This window comes from Sander vitreus, chromosome 11 (genome assembly GCF_031162955.1).
Source record: "Sander vitreus isolate 19-12246 chromosome 11, sanVit1, whole genome shotgun sequence".
NCBI lineage: Eukaryota > Metazoa > Chordata > Actinopteri > Perciformes > Percidae > Sander > Sander vitreus.
In genome coordinates this window covers 25501911-25519901 of record NC_135865.1, presented here as the reverse complement: position 1 = coordinate 25519901, position 17991 = coordinate 25501911, and the positions used below count along the sequence as shown (strand labels likewise).

At 40.6% G+C, this 17991-nt stretch overlaps 2 protein-coding genes across 3 annotated transcripts in view; both read left to right on the top strand.

Annotated features, from left to right (window-relative positions):
* The first annotated feature begins 184 nt into the window (after nucleotides 1-184).
* vtcn1 (V-set domain containing T cell activation inhibitor 1) lies at nucleotides 185-7167 on the top strand. Of its 2 annotated transcripts, XM_078262529.1 has the most exons (6): nucleotides 185-354; nucleotides 1036-1100; nucleotides 3173-3532; nucleotides 4211-4462; nucleotides 5501-5558; nucleotides 6344-7167. In XM_078262529.1, the coding sequence occupies exons 1-6, from the start codon at nucleotides 323-325 to the stop codon at nucleotides 6513-6515; spliced, it is 939 nt and encodes a 312-aa protein (XP_078118655.1). In that variant the 5' UTR covers nucleotides 185-322; the 3' UTR covers nucleotides 6516-7167. The 2 variants fall into 2 exon arrangements, with proteins under 2 accessions (XP_078118655.1, XP_078118656.1); XM_078262530.1 differs by lacking the exon at nucleotides 5501-5558.
* A 172-nt stretch (nucleotides 7168-7339) lies between these two features.
* trim45 (tripartite motif containing 45) overlaps nucleotides 7340-17991 on the top strand; it is a 23015-nt gene continuing 12363 nt past the window's right edge. The window contains exons 1-5 of the mRNA XM_078262528.1: nucleotides 7340-8456; nucleotides 9258-9546; nucleotides 9915-10060; nucleotides 11247-11563; nucleotides 17810-17939. Of these exons, the coding sequence (XP_078118654.1) occupies nucleotides 7978-8456; nucleotides 9258-9546; nucleotides 9915-10060; nucleotides 11247-11563; nucleotides 17810-17939 (1361 nt within the window). The 5' untranslated portion in view covers nucleotides 7340-7977. The remainder of the gene's footprint in view (nucleotides 8457-9257; nucleotides 9547-9914; nucleotides 10061-11246; nucleotides 11564-17809; nucleotides 17940-17991) is intronic.

The following is a 17991-nucleotide window of genomic DNA, read 5'->3' as shown; positions in this document are numbered from 1 at the left end:
CACTCTGGGAAACAAGCTACTAGTTGGAGCCAATTATCTTGATAATCAGTAGTAGCATGCACCCTCATTTGACAAAAAGTATGAGCTACTGTGACGACGATGTCAAAAAGACTGAAGCACACGCCTTAAAGGTAATATTTACTTATGGTGTTGTGTTTCAAGCGCTGTGAGGGAGAACAGCAGACAGTCATTCTGTGGAAGTAGAAGAAGTCTATGTGGCAGTAGAGTATGTGTGGGGATTATTTTTGGAGGAATGGGGGATCATTGACTTAAGCAACAGGATCAAATCGTTTCTTCTTCTCAAGAGGTTTCATCAGCAGCCATGGCATCCTTTAGCCAGATCATCTTCGGCAGGTGTGTCCATGAGGTTTGAATGTGTTCTCTACTGATGGCAATTTATTTCTGAAAACATTAAGGTGTCTACAGTGGTGGAAAATAACAAAGTACATTTACTCAAGTACTGTCCTGAAGTGTAATTCTGAGTTTCTTTTAGTTTTCCTGAGTATTTCTGTCTTATGCTTCTTTATAGTTCTCCATGTTTCAGAGGAACATATTTTAACTTTATTTGAAAGTTACTAGTTACTTTTTTTATATTTAAGTTTATAAAATCCCCCATAGTTTTATTTTGTGATGTTTTGCAGGGGCCACGTGACCTAGGTTGGGAACTACCAAACTTTATATGGCAATCCAGTAATCATTGTATATAATATTCAGCCATAGGTTCATATATTGTTGATTTTTCTGGAGAACCGTTGCTGCTTTATGTAGGCCTATATTTAGCTAATAATACTTCTGTACTTTTACAAGATTTCAATGCAAACATCTACTTCTGAAGGTATTTTAGGATTGTTACTTTTACTTAAGAAATGATATCCATATTTCTTCCATCACCGGGTGTCTACAGATTTCTACAGCAGAAGAGGAGCTTCTTGTCTAGGTTGCTGTGAAGTTGATCTGCAGGTTGATTTTAGCCAAAGCCAGCAGTGTGTCTCTTCTCTTACACTTTCCTGTGTTTGCGTGTCTCTTTGTGTGTAGCATGATTACCCTCATCGTCTTATTCTCGGCCATCATCATCCTCATCTTAGCCCTGTCCCTCTCAGGTAAGAACAGACAGATCTGTTAAAAACATGCTATTGTATGTGTGATATTCTATATGCATTTTAGTGTGTAGTCGAATTTCCATCTAAAATAAAGGGGTTTTGTAAATACATTCATGGGTAGGGCAGCTTTTTTTTACATTAAAGTAACAGATAAAACACTCAGCACATCCTTCAACTATGGCGACACAGTCCTTTTAAAAACTGAACTTTTTAATTTGCATCTGGAACCAGATCTGCATCAGAATACACTCAATGACAGTCATGGGACACATGTTTCAGATTTTCAACTTAAGGCAGCTACACACTAATAATAATCGGCCGTTGGACAGTCTGGCGAGGTCGGTGACTCGAGTCTGTTCGGTGTGTTCCGTGCCGTCGTCCATTGGAGGAGCTGTCGGCCTTTATTTTGGCCGACCTGACATGCTCAGACGGAGACAGGGCAGTCGGGACTCACCCGGAAATGGCGAACGGAATGAGCGTGACTAAGCTTCTCAAAATCTGACAAAAATCTTTTAAACCGACCTTTGTCGATCTGAAATGAAGACAGATTCAGCAACTGCATGGCCTATTTCTAAAATGTTTTCAGAAACACGTTTCAAATTTGAATTTCCAGAGAAAACAAACCCACATGACGCGTTCGTCCAATCAGCTGCCGGTTTTCATTTTTTTGGGCGACAATACAGATTAGCGCCGCCTGCTGTTATGGAGACGTATTACGTCTCGTCGCTTTGGTGTGTTCCGAGGCACTTTTTTGACCATCTCGGGGAGACTGATCAGTCCAGATGCCTTTTCTGCCGAGGGTCGGCCGTCTGGTCAGTATGTAACTGCCTTTAAAGGCTCATTGGAACTACAGCTCGCACGGCTGTAGTTCCAAAGAGACAACCTGTAGGGGGACCGAAGAGGGAAACGTTACAGTATGCCTTTAAGTAGTAAGTGCAGTAGTTGATCAGTGTGAAAATGTTCAAAAATGTCCCCTTACAATGTTGAAGGAAAGGTTCAATACTCAATTCAAATTGTACATTAAAGGAGTTATTGGTCATTGTAATCATGTTTTCCTCTTTTCCATATTATCCATGAAGAGACTCTTCCTAATGGGAAGCCAATGCACTCTTAGAGATGGGGCACAATATCCAAAGAACACCTGAAGGCAATATGAAGCTTCAGCAGTCACAGTTAGTCAAATCAAATGGGTATCTTCCAAAGTTTTGGGCGTTCTAATTCAATAGGGTTTCATGCTGGGCCACAGGGGTGGCACAGAAATGAAAATAGAGGGACTATTGTCCCAAAAAGGTAACTTTGGTAGATAGCCACTTGATTTGACCAACTCCGACTGTTTAATCCTCAGTTTAGCTTTTGTTGAGCTGGGACTATGGATTTTGTCCTCATCTTTTACATCAGAATCACTTTGGGAAGGGATTTCTTCACAGTCAGTATGGACAGAAGGAACAGTTACAGTGAGTGACCAATAACTCTATGGGCTTGTGAGTGAGTATTGTTTTAAAACAGATTTGAAAAAATGGAACCTATCCTTTAACCCTCTGAGGTATAAGGGCATTTTTACATGTCTTCTTGAATTCTCCTTTTAAGGGTTTTTGCATATAACCTGATCCCCATGTGTTTCATATCAAAATGTTCAGAACAAACTCAGCATTCTGTATAGTGATGCCCAACATTGTTCCAGAGCAATGTATATAGAGATAGTTTGGCCCTAAAGTGGACATATTTTTTCAAATCTCGTGTGAAAACATACCCACACTCAATTGTTTTGGTGCTTGAAATGAGTTTACAAAAGTCTCGGGTTCACAAAAAAAGCGTGATATATGAATAAAATAGTAAATAAATGTCTTAAATACAATTTTGTAATATTGCTTTTTGAGTAGGAGTTGTGTCAAACATCACTTGGACTCGCCAGTGCGTCTTTTGTAATAAGAAACAGAGGGTTAAGGAATCTTTAAAAAAAAATCTTAGATTTGCGCCAAAAATGGGACTAAAATAACATAACCCTTATGTTAAAGCTAATAATCAGAATATATTCTCCATTATGAGTCTATGCCTGTGTCCCCTTCCCACAGGCACCTTGTCCCAGGTGATAAGCACCAACACGTTGCCCGTTGCCAACCTCGGCGAGGATCAGCTTCTCAGCTGCTTTCTGAACACTAAAAGTCAAACAGCCGGACTCACAGACGTGTCAGTCACCTGGGAGAAGAAGGACCTGACGGGAACCGTTTACCGCTATCAGAAAGGAGCTCTGGATCTTGCCAACCAGAACTCTCAGTTCAAAGGGAGAACTCAGCTCTTCCTTGATGCTTTGACCACGGGGAACGCCTCTCTGCTGCTGAGGGGTGTGGCACTCGGTGACAAGGGGGAGTACACCTGCAGCATCAGCTCCTCTGGCGGTGGAGGGAACGTCAACATTTACCTCAGAACAGCAGGTGGGATGACAAGTCTTTCCAGTTTCACTGTGTTTGCTTTTGAAAATGAATCTCTCTTAGAACACTGGTAAAACTTTTCTTTAAGTCCCCCTATTCAGCATGTATAAGTGGTATATAGATTTGATGGTTTATAACACACTTTAATGTAGGCGTAAGCAGATCTAACGACACAGTATTTCGTAACAATGATATCTTATCCTATGAAGATACAGTATATTGTTGTCATTAGTTATGTGTTTGCGTCCACTTATGGGTGCCCACAGGGAGAGTTATAGTTGTTGGCAAATACTGTATACTGTCTTGAGATCTGGTACAACTACATTATTTTAAATAAGTGTTTATGTACTGCTCTTAAATGCTAAATGAGGGGTTTATGATAACATTTGTGGTCGTCTGAGTTCTTTCCACACTACTTTCTTATATTGTTACACCTTGGACTTAATTTATTTAATTTTTTTGGGACTTGCAAGTAAAAAAAGTCTTGCACACTCTGGCTCCATATGCATTTCTCTTTTTTATTTAGATGTGATTTCGGCCTTCTTCAAGATCAACAATTTTTTGGGACTTGACAATCTTGTTTTATGACCGATTGAAAAAGTTGCTATGCACAATGTCACTATTGTCTGAGCTTGGAAACATTTACATTGCAGCATGAACTTGTGATTTTTTTACTTTCAGCCTTTTCAGCCCCAACATTTAAATTCACAAATGGCACCCTGGCTGCTGAGGCAACCAGGTGGTTCCCTAAACCAAACGTGACATGGTCGAACTATGGCGGGGTCGTCCTGCGTGGAAGCACGAGCTTCACGTCAAACTCTGCGGGGATATTCGGTGTGGTCAGCGCGCTGCAGTCAATCAACATCAGCGACACCTACACCTGCACGATAGAAAATGACCTGGTGACCGGCATCTCTAAGGCAACTGTAACAGGTAATCTTATATTGTCACTGTATTTTATGCCATTTTTTTTTACAAGAGTATCTGTAGAGTATATGCTAGAGACACTTAAAGATGCACCCTACAGATTTTACACATGTATGATGTCTTCTGTGGCTCTCAAGAAGTCTGAGAAAATAACCCTGATGATGAGACGTGTCATTAGTTTATCTCAGATTGGGTCTTCAAATTGTTGACACAAAGCCTTTTCTACAAACTGGAGTGTGGAGTTTGAAAGACATGGGCATTTACCTGGCAGGGAGGGTATAGAGAAGCAAAGTCCCTCCCCTTCTGGTGGACCACCATGGGACCTTTCAGAATGAAATATGTACGGTAGTGAACGGCAAGAGACAAATCATTTCTTGATTCTGTTTGAATTGTGCTACGAATTACACGTTTGTCAATTAAAAAATGTTTTTTGCAAGTCAAGAAAGTCATTAGCCTGACAAGCCAGACCCACATCAAGATGTTGGGTCTGGGAACTTACCATTGACGGAGTTCAATGAGGGGCGGGATAAACGGTTGTCTTTCAAATTCCCTCTGCACGCAATATGATAGCGCTACAACCAACCAGAGCAAAGCTAGTTGATAGATTAAACTTTTGCCGTATCTGGTCGGCAAAACTCCGAACACATCTTCCTTTTTTAAGAATGACTTCAGTGCCGTTCTTTGTTCTTTTCTCAAAGAAAAGCTTAACTCCAAGTCTTCCAGAAAACCGCTGTTCCCGGCAGCAGCAGCCATAAGCCCACCCACCGACTCTATACACAATGTGATTGGCCTGACCAGAGTTTGGTTTTTCCAGCTCACAAGCCAACGGAGAGTGCCTGGACCCCCCTGGCTGCAAATTACATTTGCTGCCGCTAGGGTGCATCTAGATTTCTAGGCTAGAAAGTCGTAGTTTGCCGTAAAATTGTTCAAGTATAAGACTGTGAAAATATGTAATTGGAAAGACTACACAACCAAAAGTCGCTAAGTGACATCTCGCTGAAGCTACGATTTCTGTGTTTCATAATGGGATGTAACGAGCAACAGGTCTTCCTCGTTCTTTCTCTCCTGGGCTGATAAAAAGTCGCTGGATGAAACACATCAGGTAAGCGTACATTACATGTGTGCGTGGAACACAAGTTACCTAGCAAGCAATGTGACGTATATTGTGTGAGACGAGATATGTAGTTCACTGAGTGGTAGTACGACAACCTGCGACTGTCTTGACTTCCACAATTATCTTTAAAATTGACAAACATATGTGTAATTCATGCAGAATATCTCACTATCTTACTGTTTATTTTTGACCGTTTGACCGTTTTTTTTTTTTAATAAACGGGGGCAGAAGTAGCTCAGTCCGTAGGGACTTGTCTTGGTAACCAGAGGCTCGTCGGTTCAAGTCCCTGTACGGACCAAGTACGGAGTGTGGACTGGTAGCTGGAGAGGTGCCAGTTTACCTCCTGGGCGCTGCTGAGATACTGAACTGCTGGGGTGCCTTTATTGGGCAGCCCCCTCACTCTGACATCTCTCTACTTAGTGCATGTATAAGGTCCTATTTGTGCATGTTTGCCTGCGTATAATGTAACAAGTCTAAAAAATATTATAATAATTATAATTCTTATAATGTCCCTCAACCTTATTGAAGTGCAAAACTCAGTCGGTGGAATGCTCCCTTGATTTAACTGACATCTAGCAGACATTTCTGTTTAAAAAGTATAAAAATATGTTCAATGATAAAAACGGACTATTTTTGTCATAGTGCACAGAGGTCAAAATCCAAACAATAAACAAACGTAGACATAATATAAGATTAAAAAAAAAATATATATATATATATATATATATATATATATATATATATAAATATTAATCTCCTGTCATATTTTCCAGACACTGGTGTTTCAGGGAACACATACTTCACCTACAGTGCTGCATCATCCCTGCTGGTATCAACTTACCTGAGCATGACGACCAGTGTCCTCCACATCTATCATCTGACCTAATTACACACACACACACACACACACACACACACACACACACACACAGACTCATAAGGTGAAAACAATACCTGCGTAATTGTCAGTAGGAGGTTCACAGTAGTAAATACAAATAAGCATGTCACTTCTCTCTCTCTCTCTCTCTCTCTCTCTCTCTCTCTCTCTCTCTCTCTCTCTCTGGGTGTGAATCTCTTTGTGTGTGCATGTGTTGTATTCAGTGACACGATTTGACAGTAATGATTCAACGTACATAAAAGCAAGTAATTTCTGAAGGTTATGTTATTTGGTTTCAATGTATTACAGTGGGTGTTGTTGCTGTGTAACAGATTTGCCTCTCGTGGTGCATTTTCTCAGTCAACATTTTCTTTTTCTGTTCTCAGATGTATGTGTCATGTTTTAAGTGAAGAGTCCATCTAGATTATGTGTAGGCCTGCTAAACATTTCTAAATTGCTTTTAGCTTGAGATTATTTTTTTATTTGTCTACAACATACAGTTAAATGAATCACCATCCATGTGGAGAAACTGCAGAAAAATAAGAATACCGTAAAGAAATGAAACTGTTTCAGCATATGTGACTGTGACCCATAGAACGGGTTTATCGTGTCAATTAGTAGCCTTCTGTTTTTTTGTATTACTGAGTTAATAAGTACAACGAATTTCAATTGTTCTGAAATGGGAGGATTTCTTTCAAAGCTTGGCATGTCAAATCAGAATCAGAAAAGGGTTTATTGCCAAGGAAGTAACACTTACAAGGAATTTGCCTTGTTGGTGCAAACATAAACAAACATATTGAACATTAACATGAAATAAACTAAAAATATAGAAACAACTAAAGGAGATATTGTAGCTTCAAAACTTTTTTAAACTCACACACACACACACACACACACACACACACACACACACACACACAGTCTACATTACTGTAACACTAATTACCACTACAGTGTAATCAAGCAAAACTGGAACTCAGCATTAGTATAACAATTTGAGATTGTTTCTGACATGATAAAAAAAATAGCTACCTATTTATTGTAAATAAAAATAAAGTGACCTATAGAGTGTTCACATGAAAATCGTTCCTATTAAAGACATTGTTCTGTCCGGCTAGGAGATGGGGACAGTCAGAGCCCCAGACTGGTAGTACAGAGTCCTGGAAAGTCTTTGGACCACCCCTGATAGTCTAATAGAGAGGCTCCCTATTGGTCTGTTCGTGAGTGAGGTGTCATATGTCCCAGGGAGCATTGAATGCAGCCAACTCCTCCCAAAAGAAAAGTGTGACTTTCCGGTGGGATTTTAATCCGTTAAGTGAAATACATACAAAGTATGTTTGGTATCACAGTGTGGAAAGATGGTGGTTTAGTTTAATATATTATGCAGAAGGAAGGTTCCAGAGAGGTTTTCTTTCGGTCCCGACAGGTTTGTGGAGCTCGTTGGGTTTCACGGTGGTAGGCTTTTCACTGGTTTGTTTGTGGCACCCATAGACAGCCATTGGTAGCACCAGAAGTCACCCAAAACAGACAATGTCTCAGTCTGAACAGAAAGAAAACGCGGAGCAGCCAACGTTAAACTCGGAACACGAACAAAACGGCGTCTTGGTGAATCCGAAAGCGGTTTGTAACGTGTGTAAACACTTGTACCGGGACCCTAAAATCCTCCCATGTCTGCACACCTTCTGCTCCGACTGTATCGGCCAGCTGGAGCCGTTCTCGGTGTCTTCGTGTAGCCGCCGCGACGTACCTGAAAACAGCAGGGGCGAAGCGCTGGAGGAGGACCGACCCACCGTCACGGTGCTCTGTCCCGATTGTGACACCGAGGTAGACATCCCTCCGTCGGGACCGGGAGGGCTGACCACCGACCACCTGGCGCTGGATGACGTATTCCTGGAGACCCTGGTGACGGACGGCCCGCTGGGATGCGACCTGTGCGGCGAAGGAGACGCCAAGAGCCGCTGCGATGTCTGCTGCGTCAACCTGTGCGAGTTCTGCTGCCAGGCGCACAGGTCTTTTCTATTAAATTCTACTATATATATATATATATATATATATATATATATATATATATATATATATATATATATATATACTACTACACACACACACACACACACACACACATATATATATATATATATATATATATATGTGTGTGTGTGTGTATATATATATGTATATGAATATATGTGTGTGTGTGTGTGTGTGTATATATATATATATATATATATATATATGTGTGTGTATATATATATATAGGCTATAACCTAATAGATTTCACTCTGTTCTGTTCTATTTTCTGCTGCCAGGAGCACAGGTAGAGTCTATTCTATTTATTTACAATTTGTAGTGTTAAATTGCTTGTTTTATCCAACTATCAGTCCAAAATCTATTGGCATTGTTTATTCTTGAATCCTCACATTTAAGAAGCTCGAACCGCCAGATGTTTTTTGCTGGATAGTAGGTTCTCTTCTATTTTGAGCTGGCACACTGACTGACTGACTGACTAACAAGGTTATATTCTTATTTTACACAAGTCTATTCTACTCTATTGTCTGCTGTCAAGCTCAAAGGGAAGTTCTATTCAGTTTTGTGTCAACATCGATACAGTAGCCTATGTGTGACGTTCCAGCCTATTCTATATTTTTTCTATATGTTTAAGTTGTATTCTCTCCTCTTACAGCAAGTAGCAGATAACATATCCAGCTGTATTTTTTTTTTACCAGATGTGAGGTTGAACTGGACCTTAATGCATGACATACAGACATGTGCTATATATCTGTATCTGTTGTTCTCTTTCTTGTCTGCAGGCGGCAGAAGAGAACAGCATCTCACCCTGTTCAGTGTCTGGAGGAGCTTAAGTCTCGTGGTCGTCTGTGCCGCCCCGTCCTCTGCTCCCTCCACCCTGGCCAGGAGCTCCGGCTCTTCTGTCAGCCCTGCGACCTGCCCGTCTGCCTGGAGTGTGCCGCCACGCTGCACCGCGACCACCACTGCTGCCCCACCCATGATGTTATCGATCGTCATGGAGACCGCATCCGAGAGCTGGTCACGGTGCGCCTGCGACCTTGCATGGAGCGTCTGAAGGACTCACTGCAGAAGGTGCAAAAGAGTCTAAGACTTAAAGGCGTACTTTGTAGCTTTTCCCTCTTCGGTCCCCCTACAGCTTGTCTCCTTAGAACTACAGCTCGCGCTACCAGCAGCTTCGGTCCCCCTACAGGTTGTCTCTTTGGAACTACAGCCGTGCGAACTGTAGTTCCAATGAGACAACCTGTAGGGGGACCGAAGAGGGAAAATCTACATAGTATGCCTTTTAAAGCAAAGTATGTCGCGGGGTGTGTTTGCTTGACACATTTCAACTCCACATTGCACAAATTTAGGTTTTATGGTGATAGTGTTGTGGCAAGTTTTAATCCCAACTTCAGCTTAATTTTTAAATAATGAAATGATTTATTTCCACTCTGTTAAAGGTGGAAGTATCCGAGGAGGCTTTGCAGGCACGGGTGGATGCGACAGCGAATGAGGTGAGGGTGTTTGCAAGAGCCTACGCCAGCGCTGTGGAAGCCCATTGCCTGTCTCTGCTGCACCGCCTGGAGGAGCTCCGTGTCCAACGCAGGTATGGATTTTTAGAAGTAAACACGGACCAGTATTAAGCATCTCAAAATCACTCCAAGGAATCTTGCTGAAAGTTAAACTAGGATTATATTATATCTCAAAGTGGGACCTCTTCCTGACCTCCGACCTCTCTGTGAAAGAAAGAAAAGAAAAAGAAACAATTTCTTCTTCGGTCGCATAGAGAGTTACAAAAGTTGTGGAATAGTTGTGGTAAAGTTCAACATATTATTACAATTATGTCTTCACATTTACTACCTCCGGCCACCTATTGGATCAGCTCAGAAAGTCAAAGACACATCTGATACTCTCCACCTATTAAATAAGTTATATCCCTCTGGCAAATGTGCCAAATCACTACAAAATGAAAATGTGTGTCATTATACGTACAGTTTAAAGCCAGAATGCTGACACTAGTTTTCAGCATGTTTGACATTGATTTAGCTATTTTGTTGTCTTACACTGTTACATAGTGTCTAATGTCTACAAGCCTGTTTGAATTTTTATTTGTAACAGCACAAGCACTGAGTTTTCCTCATGGGACAGTAAAGTGGATCTCACTTTGAGAGTTGACAAAATAATTCTCTCACGGTTCATTTACTAGCTTTTCCCGAAGCTTTTTAAATGCATCTCGGGGTCTTCATCAGTGGACAGAGTTTACTTCTCCACTTCACTCTATCAAGAACGCGATGAGGCCACTATGAGCCAAGAAATTAATGTTTTTGGATTGTATTTTGAGAATAAAGCTTGTGTAGGTAGCATGTTAAAAATCGGCAGCACTAACTGGTGTGAGAGGTACAAGGTGAGACAATAACCAGACTTCCTGCTCTGAATTAGTTCTTTCAGGGAACATTAGGCGTTCTGTATTGCCACAGAAAAAGATACTAAATATGTTTTGGGGCATTTTAGGCCTTTATTATATAAGACAGCGGAATATATGAAAGGGGAGAGAGAGAGAGAGAGAGGGGGAATGACATGCAGCCAAGGGCTGCAGGTCAGAATTGAACCTGCGGCCGCTGCTGCAAGGACTGAGCCTTTATACATGGGGTGCACGCTCAACCAGGTGACCTATCCAGGCGCCCCATCACATTTCACTTTAATAGATGCAAACGGGCCGCCGTGGTTTACAGTGCAGAAAAACCTCTCATCGGGAAATGCTGCTCGTTATTCACTCTGTCTTTGTCCAACAGGAACCAGCTCCACCTGCAGAGGGCGCAACTGCAGCAGGCTCTGTTGGACGTCGGCGGCGGCGTGGAGTTTGCAGAGAGACTGCTGAGCTGTGGCTCAGACGCTGAGATCCTCAGCGCTAAAGGAGTGACACTGAGAAGACTGACCAGCCTGGCAAAGAACAGCTACGATCCCAACCCGGCAACCGTCGCCACCGACGACAGCAGCGGCATCAGCTTCATGGCCAGGGAGCCGGCGGGGGATGTGGAGGGCTACCCGGTGGTCGGGGTGATCAACTCTAAAACAGTGGACCTCAGCAAGTGCACCGTCGAAGGGGAAGGTAAACCAGTCCTAATGCAAATATATTCTGTTTTAAGAGTAATGTCAGGATGATGTGGCTCTGTAGGTTTTCAGCTCGTTCCAATGTTTTACTTTTTTTCAACACTACTACTACACTACTAGCGTTTTCTTAAAATGTAACTCATGTATTCAGGGATTTTTTTCTTAAGTCAATCCTACATACAAAATACTGTTGCTGTACGTGTGCAACTAGTGCATGTATTAAATCATTACTGAAATTAGTTCCAACAAATACTTTATTTACTCCTGTAGTTTGAGAGATCTACATTTTCGGTAGGAACCATTTGACTTCAGCTGAACGCCACAGACTGAGAAGTTGAAAAGCATGGAATAGACAGACTAACACATTGTTGGTGTTGAATATTTGTTGGCTGCAAGAAAAATATAGAATATCGCCTTTTCTTATCCATAAAATTGCTAAACTGCTCCCTTTCCCTCGTCATTACAGTATCCATGTTTTCAATAGGTGTCTCGATTCAGTTATGTTTTCATTTTAAAAGCTGTGAATGCATTAGTTATTCAGAGCACCTATTATGTTCGATATTTATTTTCCAAAGTGCTATTTAGCCCGGCAAGATTGACAAAACTATTCCTAGGGACCATCACACCACCCGTGGGAGTAGTTGTAGGCAGGCTGGTGGGGGGGTGGAGGGGGTGAAGGGGGGTGAGGTCAGCGAAGACAGAGTTCTTCTGGAGCAGTTAAAGACTACTGTTGCCTTCCTGGATGCTTTGGCTCAAAGACTCAAAGAATTCCTGTGGGACCGAAGGAATGTTGAGTTGACTCAACAGGCCTGAAGGCAGTGCAGTGAGGGGATGTTTACACACACACACACACACACACACACACACACACACACACACACACACACAGACACAGAAAAAGAGAGAAGGGAAGGAAAAACCTACAAATGGTATTGCAAGTGGCTCCAGGACGTTCTAACAACAGGAATGACTTCTCTTAAAGATAAAAGACATGTATTTACACCTCCAGGGATTCATAATGGCAGAAAAACACACACACACGTTGTCACATGTAATTGGTATAAGTCATCCTCTGTTAACCCAGGCAGTGGCGATTTGACCCTTTTTTAGGGGGGCTCAAGCCCCCCCCTAAATTATATATATAAATAATAAATATATATATTAAAAAAACGTTGCATTATTGCAATAACCATATTACTTGTGATAAACGGATATTAAAAATGTACTCCGTTCTGCCTTTCCGCTGCTTTCAGTATACTGCTAAAATACAACAAATTGCTTGTTGAATTAAAAAAACAAAAAGGTCATTTCCAACATTCTTTAATTGAACATTAAATTGAAAACAAAAAGGACAATAAAAAAGGAGAATGATAATTGCATTCTAAAGTGCAGTTTTCTGCCTCTCTCTCGCTCAACTGACACAAGAAGTTTCTTTCCCGATGTGTTTATCGGCAAGTTGATATTGTGATGACGATAACGATGTTTTTGTGCAGCCCTACATCGTCCTTTCACATATCACACCCTTCCTAAACACACACACACACACACACCCACCCAGCCAAGATTTGTAGCATTTATTGAAGCATCTTGCCTCAATAAAAGGCTTTAAGTCGTGTTTACCTCTGTGGGAAATGGAAAACCTCAGCAAATAAGGACTTTGACGCGGCGTCCTCTGGGTGTCAAAGCGTGTTTAATGTTTGCCAGGAGGTCAGTCCGTGCATTGTGTCAATCGTTTGTTTGGGTGCTTGCTCGTATCTGTATTAGACTGTTTGTACGGCCATATAAAGCACTTTGCCAAGCAGCAAACTTTCTATTTATCCACACCTACTTTGTATTTACTCTTATTTATTTTTTTTATTTTTTTTTTATGTAGGATGACGCTGTATTAATCCACTGTGTCACTACATCAGCTAAACCAGCTTTAAGTTGTTTGTCCCTTCCAAGTTAACTTTCATCAGCCACATCATCTTTACGCAGTGTAACTCTTTCATTTAAGGGGCCAGATAAAGGCCAGATTTTTGTGTTGACTATTGGAAAGCGGAAGTCACAAAGGCTTACCGGCGATTATCCCCTCTCTGTGTGATAAGAGGGTTTTGAAGTGGTGGATTTTGGTCCACAGCACAGGTGGAATGTGGGCCAGAACAGCTGCGTCTGTAGCGGGGGCAGCTGCTGGGTACTCGGCTTAGCAAGCACACACACATAAATTCACCGATAATTCATGCCCATTAGTAGCAGCATGGATAGTAGCAATAGACCACTGGTCCGAATGATAATAATTGTAGTTGTAGCCGGAGGTTTTGGCGTAATGTGAAGAAAACCCCCTCCTTTTTATATGTGAAAGTTAGTCATTCCAAATCTAACACAACCACTCAGGTAGAGTAGGTAACCATATGTGAGCAGGCACCATGTGCCAATTAAAATGATTGAAGTGTAATTTGTTCCATCCTTAGCAACAGGAATGTCTGGGAAGTGTCAGTCAGACACACCCTGTACACTCTCAGCCCTGTGAAGAGCTCTGATTAGCCTAGGTAGTAAGCTCACCTGTGTGGGTGCACAATGACTGTGCAGGGCCTTTTTAAAATAAATAACAATAAATAAGATAATAGTAACATTCTGTATTAATAAAAGAAAGGCCCACTCCCAAGTGTTAAAATATTGATGCATAATGTCAGCCACCTTTTAGTATTTTAATATAATAGTAATGCTAGCAGTAGTAGCTACAGTAATGGCGTGATATTAGCAGCAATAGCTTCAGTAACAGCAAGAGCAGTGTTGTAATGTAACCAAGTACAAATACTTCGTTACTGTACTTAAGTAGAATTTTCACGTATCTGTACTTTTCTTCATTATTTATATTAATTTATACATCATTTACTTTTACTCCACTACATTACTAATTAAAATGTATACTTCTACTCCACTACATTTCCCCTAAGCATCGTAGTTACTCGTTAGTACAAAATAAGAAATTTCTTAAACTGGAAAAAAGCAGGTTTGGTGAATCATTGTTCCTAGATTGCAAGTTAATGCACGTTTTATTCCAGTTGGTGGCGTAATGCTACGCAATGTTTGTTGCCAAGCGGCAAAAAAAACAAAAAACATAGGCCAAAACGACCGAAGAAGAGGAGGAAGCATAATAAATAATAGTCATGGAATCACCTGGTGCATGCTCTGCCACAAACGTAACGGACGACGAACACCCTGACGACAGTGGTGAAGATAATGTTACACACCTTTTGGTCATAATCAGTTTTTTTTTTTTACTTTCACTTCTAATAATTAAGTACATTTAATATCAGAAAATGACTTTTGACACTTATAGTGAATATCAGATACTTTTAAAGTGCTCATATTATGCTTTTTGGCTTTTCCCCTTTCCTTTATTGTGTTATATATCTTTTTTGTGCACATTATAGGTTTACAAAGTGAAAAAGCCCAAAGTCTACCCCAAAGGGACTTACCATCTCCAACAGAAAACACTGTTCACCAACTGCTCCAAACAGCTCTATTGTAGTCCAGCCTTTACTTCAGAGACAAACGTGGTCACTTTGGAACACATGTTATAATGCTCGCCTAGCTGCTAGCGTGTCACGCCCTCATACTCTGCTTCTGACTAGCTAGCAGTACTAGCATGTGCGACTCCCAACAAAGATAGAACAGAAGTGAGCTCAACACACAGGGTGAAAAGAACAAATATATAGTGTTTTCTGAAAATTAAACCACATAAACCTATTCTGGTACAACCTCTAAATACAATTATAAACCTGAAAATGAGCATAACTTCTACCAAAGTAATGTTCTGGTAAAATACTTGCTTTCAAGTACTTTATACAAGACTGACCAAAAGTAAAACAAAAACAACAAAAAAAACAACATACTCTACTTCCTACAAAATAAAAACTAAAGAAAACGTATTACAACAGCCATAACACAATAGTGTAACCCATAGATTGTCCAACTAGAACTAAACTTTTCATACATAAAAAAAAAAAAAAAATACAGCCACAGAAAAATAAGTAAATAAATAAACACAGAATGTCACTTCCAGACAGAGAACCATCAATACCAAGCCGCCTTTCTTTTAGCCCATGATTGAAAAATGTCTGCAAATAAAAATGTTTTATGTTCAAACAACCAAACTAATCTATCTCCTGCCTCATCTCTTTTACTTTAACTTTGTTAAATAATTGCAATCTTAAATCATGATAATATGGACAATACAAAGCTAAATGAACCTCATTCTCCATTGTATTGAGATCACATAAATTAGAAGAACAGAATTTGCAGAATAAGTTTATTTTGGTAATATAGTTCATTAGCAACAGTAGCAGCTTCAACAGCTTCCAAACAGATGTCCCTGCAGCTACTGGAGAACGCTGAATAATAAAAAAATGAATAGAGTGTGTTGGATCATTAGTTATCGCGCGGCTAACAGAGTCTGACAAGAAAATGCAAAGCAACATAAATCATGGATATGAACACAAATGATGTTGGCTTTAACGCGACAAGAACGCCACAGCAGCTGATGAATATCTTCAGCGATTGTGTGTGTCGTCCCCCCCGAGCAAAGCGGAACAAGTTAATGAAACACTAAATAATGATGTGAGGTTCTGGAAAACTGTGGTCAGCACCACTGACGCCTGGAGTCACACTGGCAGCAGTCACCATATGTTTAGGGCGAAAGTGGCTCACGTAAGCACTCGGTAGGAGGTTGTTTTGAGGGTGAGATGTTGTCACTGCAGTCTTAAGGGACAAAAGACAGAGGTCTAAGTGTCTCCAGTTTGTGGTGTGTCTGAACGATGAAGAGCCTATTTTAAAGTGATGTGCATGTGTGGGATCACATGTAAACCTTCAAAGTTTGTGTGAGAAGTAGGGCTGGGATTCGATTCTTTCACGACATACAGTACATGGGTGCCGGTTTGATTTGTATCGCCATTTTCATTTATTGCGATTCTAGAAGTATTAGTATTGAGTGTTGCGGTTTTCTTTTCCTTCTTTAACAAAACCAAAAGTTGAATAATACCCTTCTACAAGCAATATACCATGGGGCATTTCTAAAAACTAATTGTTTTCTTAAAAAAAAAAAAAAAATGCACATCACATGTCAGTCAGTCTGACATTTATTTAATTTTTTAAGAAGTACATAACATGGATTTTCTGCATTTTCTGCTTTCCGTCTTTTTGGCTAGAAATGGATATGATAGTATGAGAATCGCCGTCAGAGGTACTGTATAAACAGAAAATATTTAGGTGAATCATTGATAAAAAAAAAATAAAAAATATCGTTTCTAGGGAAAGGAATCGATTTAAAAAAAACGTCGCCAAAAATAATCATGATACATACGATTTTCGATTCTTTTTTTCCCTCAGTGTGTAGTTTTGCCAATTTGACTGTTGTTGAGTGTGTGTTTGTGTGAAAGAGACCTTCCTGCTTCTTCTATCAATTGTTTTTGTGTGTGTGTTAATATTTGTCCAGGTCATGTAGGCGTGTTTCTTATGTGCGTTATGTTTGTTTGTCTATAAGTGGACATTGTGCAGTGACATAATGTACTGTATATGTGTGTTTGTCAGCTCATCCTTATGGCCTCTAACCTCTAATAAGTGGGGTTGAAATAAATCATTGCATCGATGCATCGCATTGCAGACCTGGACGATTCTGCACCGATTCAGTGACAGACCGTAATCGATTATTGCCTACTGATGTTGCTTGCTGATTTTCTGGCCACTGCTTTTGTTTTGTTTTTGCCTTTTGTCTGTTGTCTGCTGTGTTTAGACTAAGTTTAGACTTGGATTCAGGAAGTGTCTTTTTTTAAAGAGCAGATACAATAAAAAGGGCAGTTCATAGATATATCTGAGTGCTTGGAATTGTTGATGAGTACATTCATGTGGATTACTACATTCATGTGGATTTTTTATTTGGTGTCTTTTCTTGCCCGTATTATTCATGTGGATTTGTTATTTTATCATCCTGTTTATGATGTATGTGTATGTTGTGTGTGATGTCTTTAAGCTACTGGGACCTTGAATTTCCCCTTGGGGATCAATAAAGTATCTATCTATCTATCGATCTATCTATCTATCTATCTATCTATGAAAACCATGTGTAGCAATATATAATAATATTGAGGAGCTGACGCATCATGATGCATCGTGATATCGATTAGAATCGTTGACAGGATAATCGTAATGGAGTCGTGACATCAGTGAAGATTCACAACCCTAACCTCTAACCCCTTGGCCACAGGTCTACAGAGGGGCGTGGAGGGGCAGCAGGGCCACTTCACCCTGGTGTGCCGAGACTCAGCTGGGGAGCAGGTGGCACGAGGTGGAGAGCATGTCCTGGTCAGCATCGTTCACAAGGAGAAGAAAAACTGGTGAGTGTCAGAGACTCTGGCCTGCTGTGTCAACATTTTAGCTGTGTTGTAG

Excerpts from the sequence above, each read along its gene's own strand:
- vtcn1 (XM_078262529.1), top strand. The coding sequence starts at position 323 with ATGGCATCCTTTAGCCAGATCATCTTCGGCAG. Across the intron at positions 3,533-4,210 it reads CATTTACCTCAGAACAGCAG|CCTTTTCAGCCCCAACATTT; the intron begins GTGGGATGACAA and ends TTTTACTTTCAG. Across the intron at positions 4,463-5,500 it reads CTCTAAGGCAACTGTAACAG|GTCTTCCTCGTTCTTTCTCT; the intron begins GTAATCTTATAT and ends AACGAGCAACAG.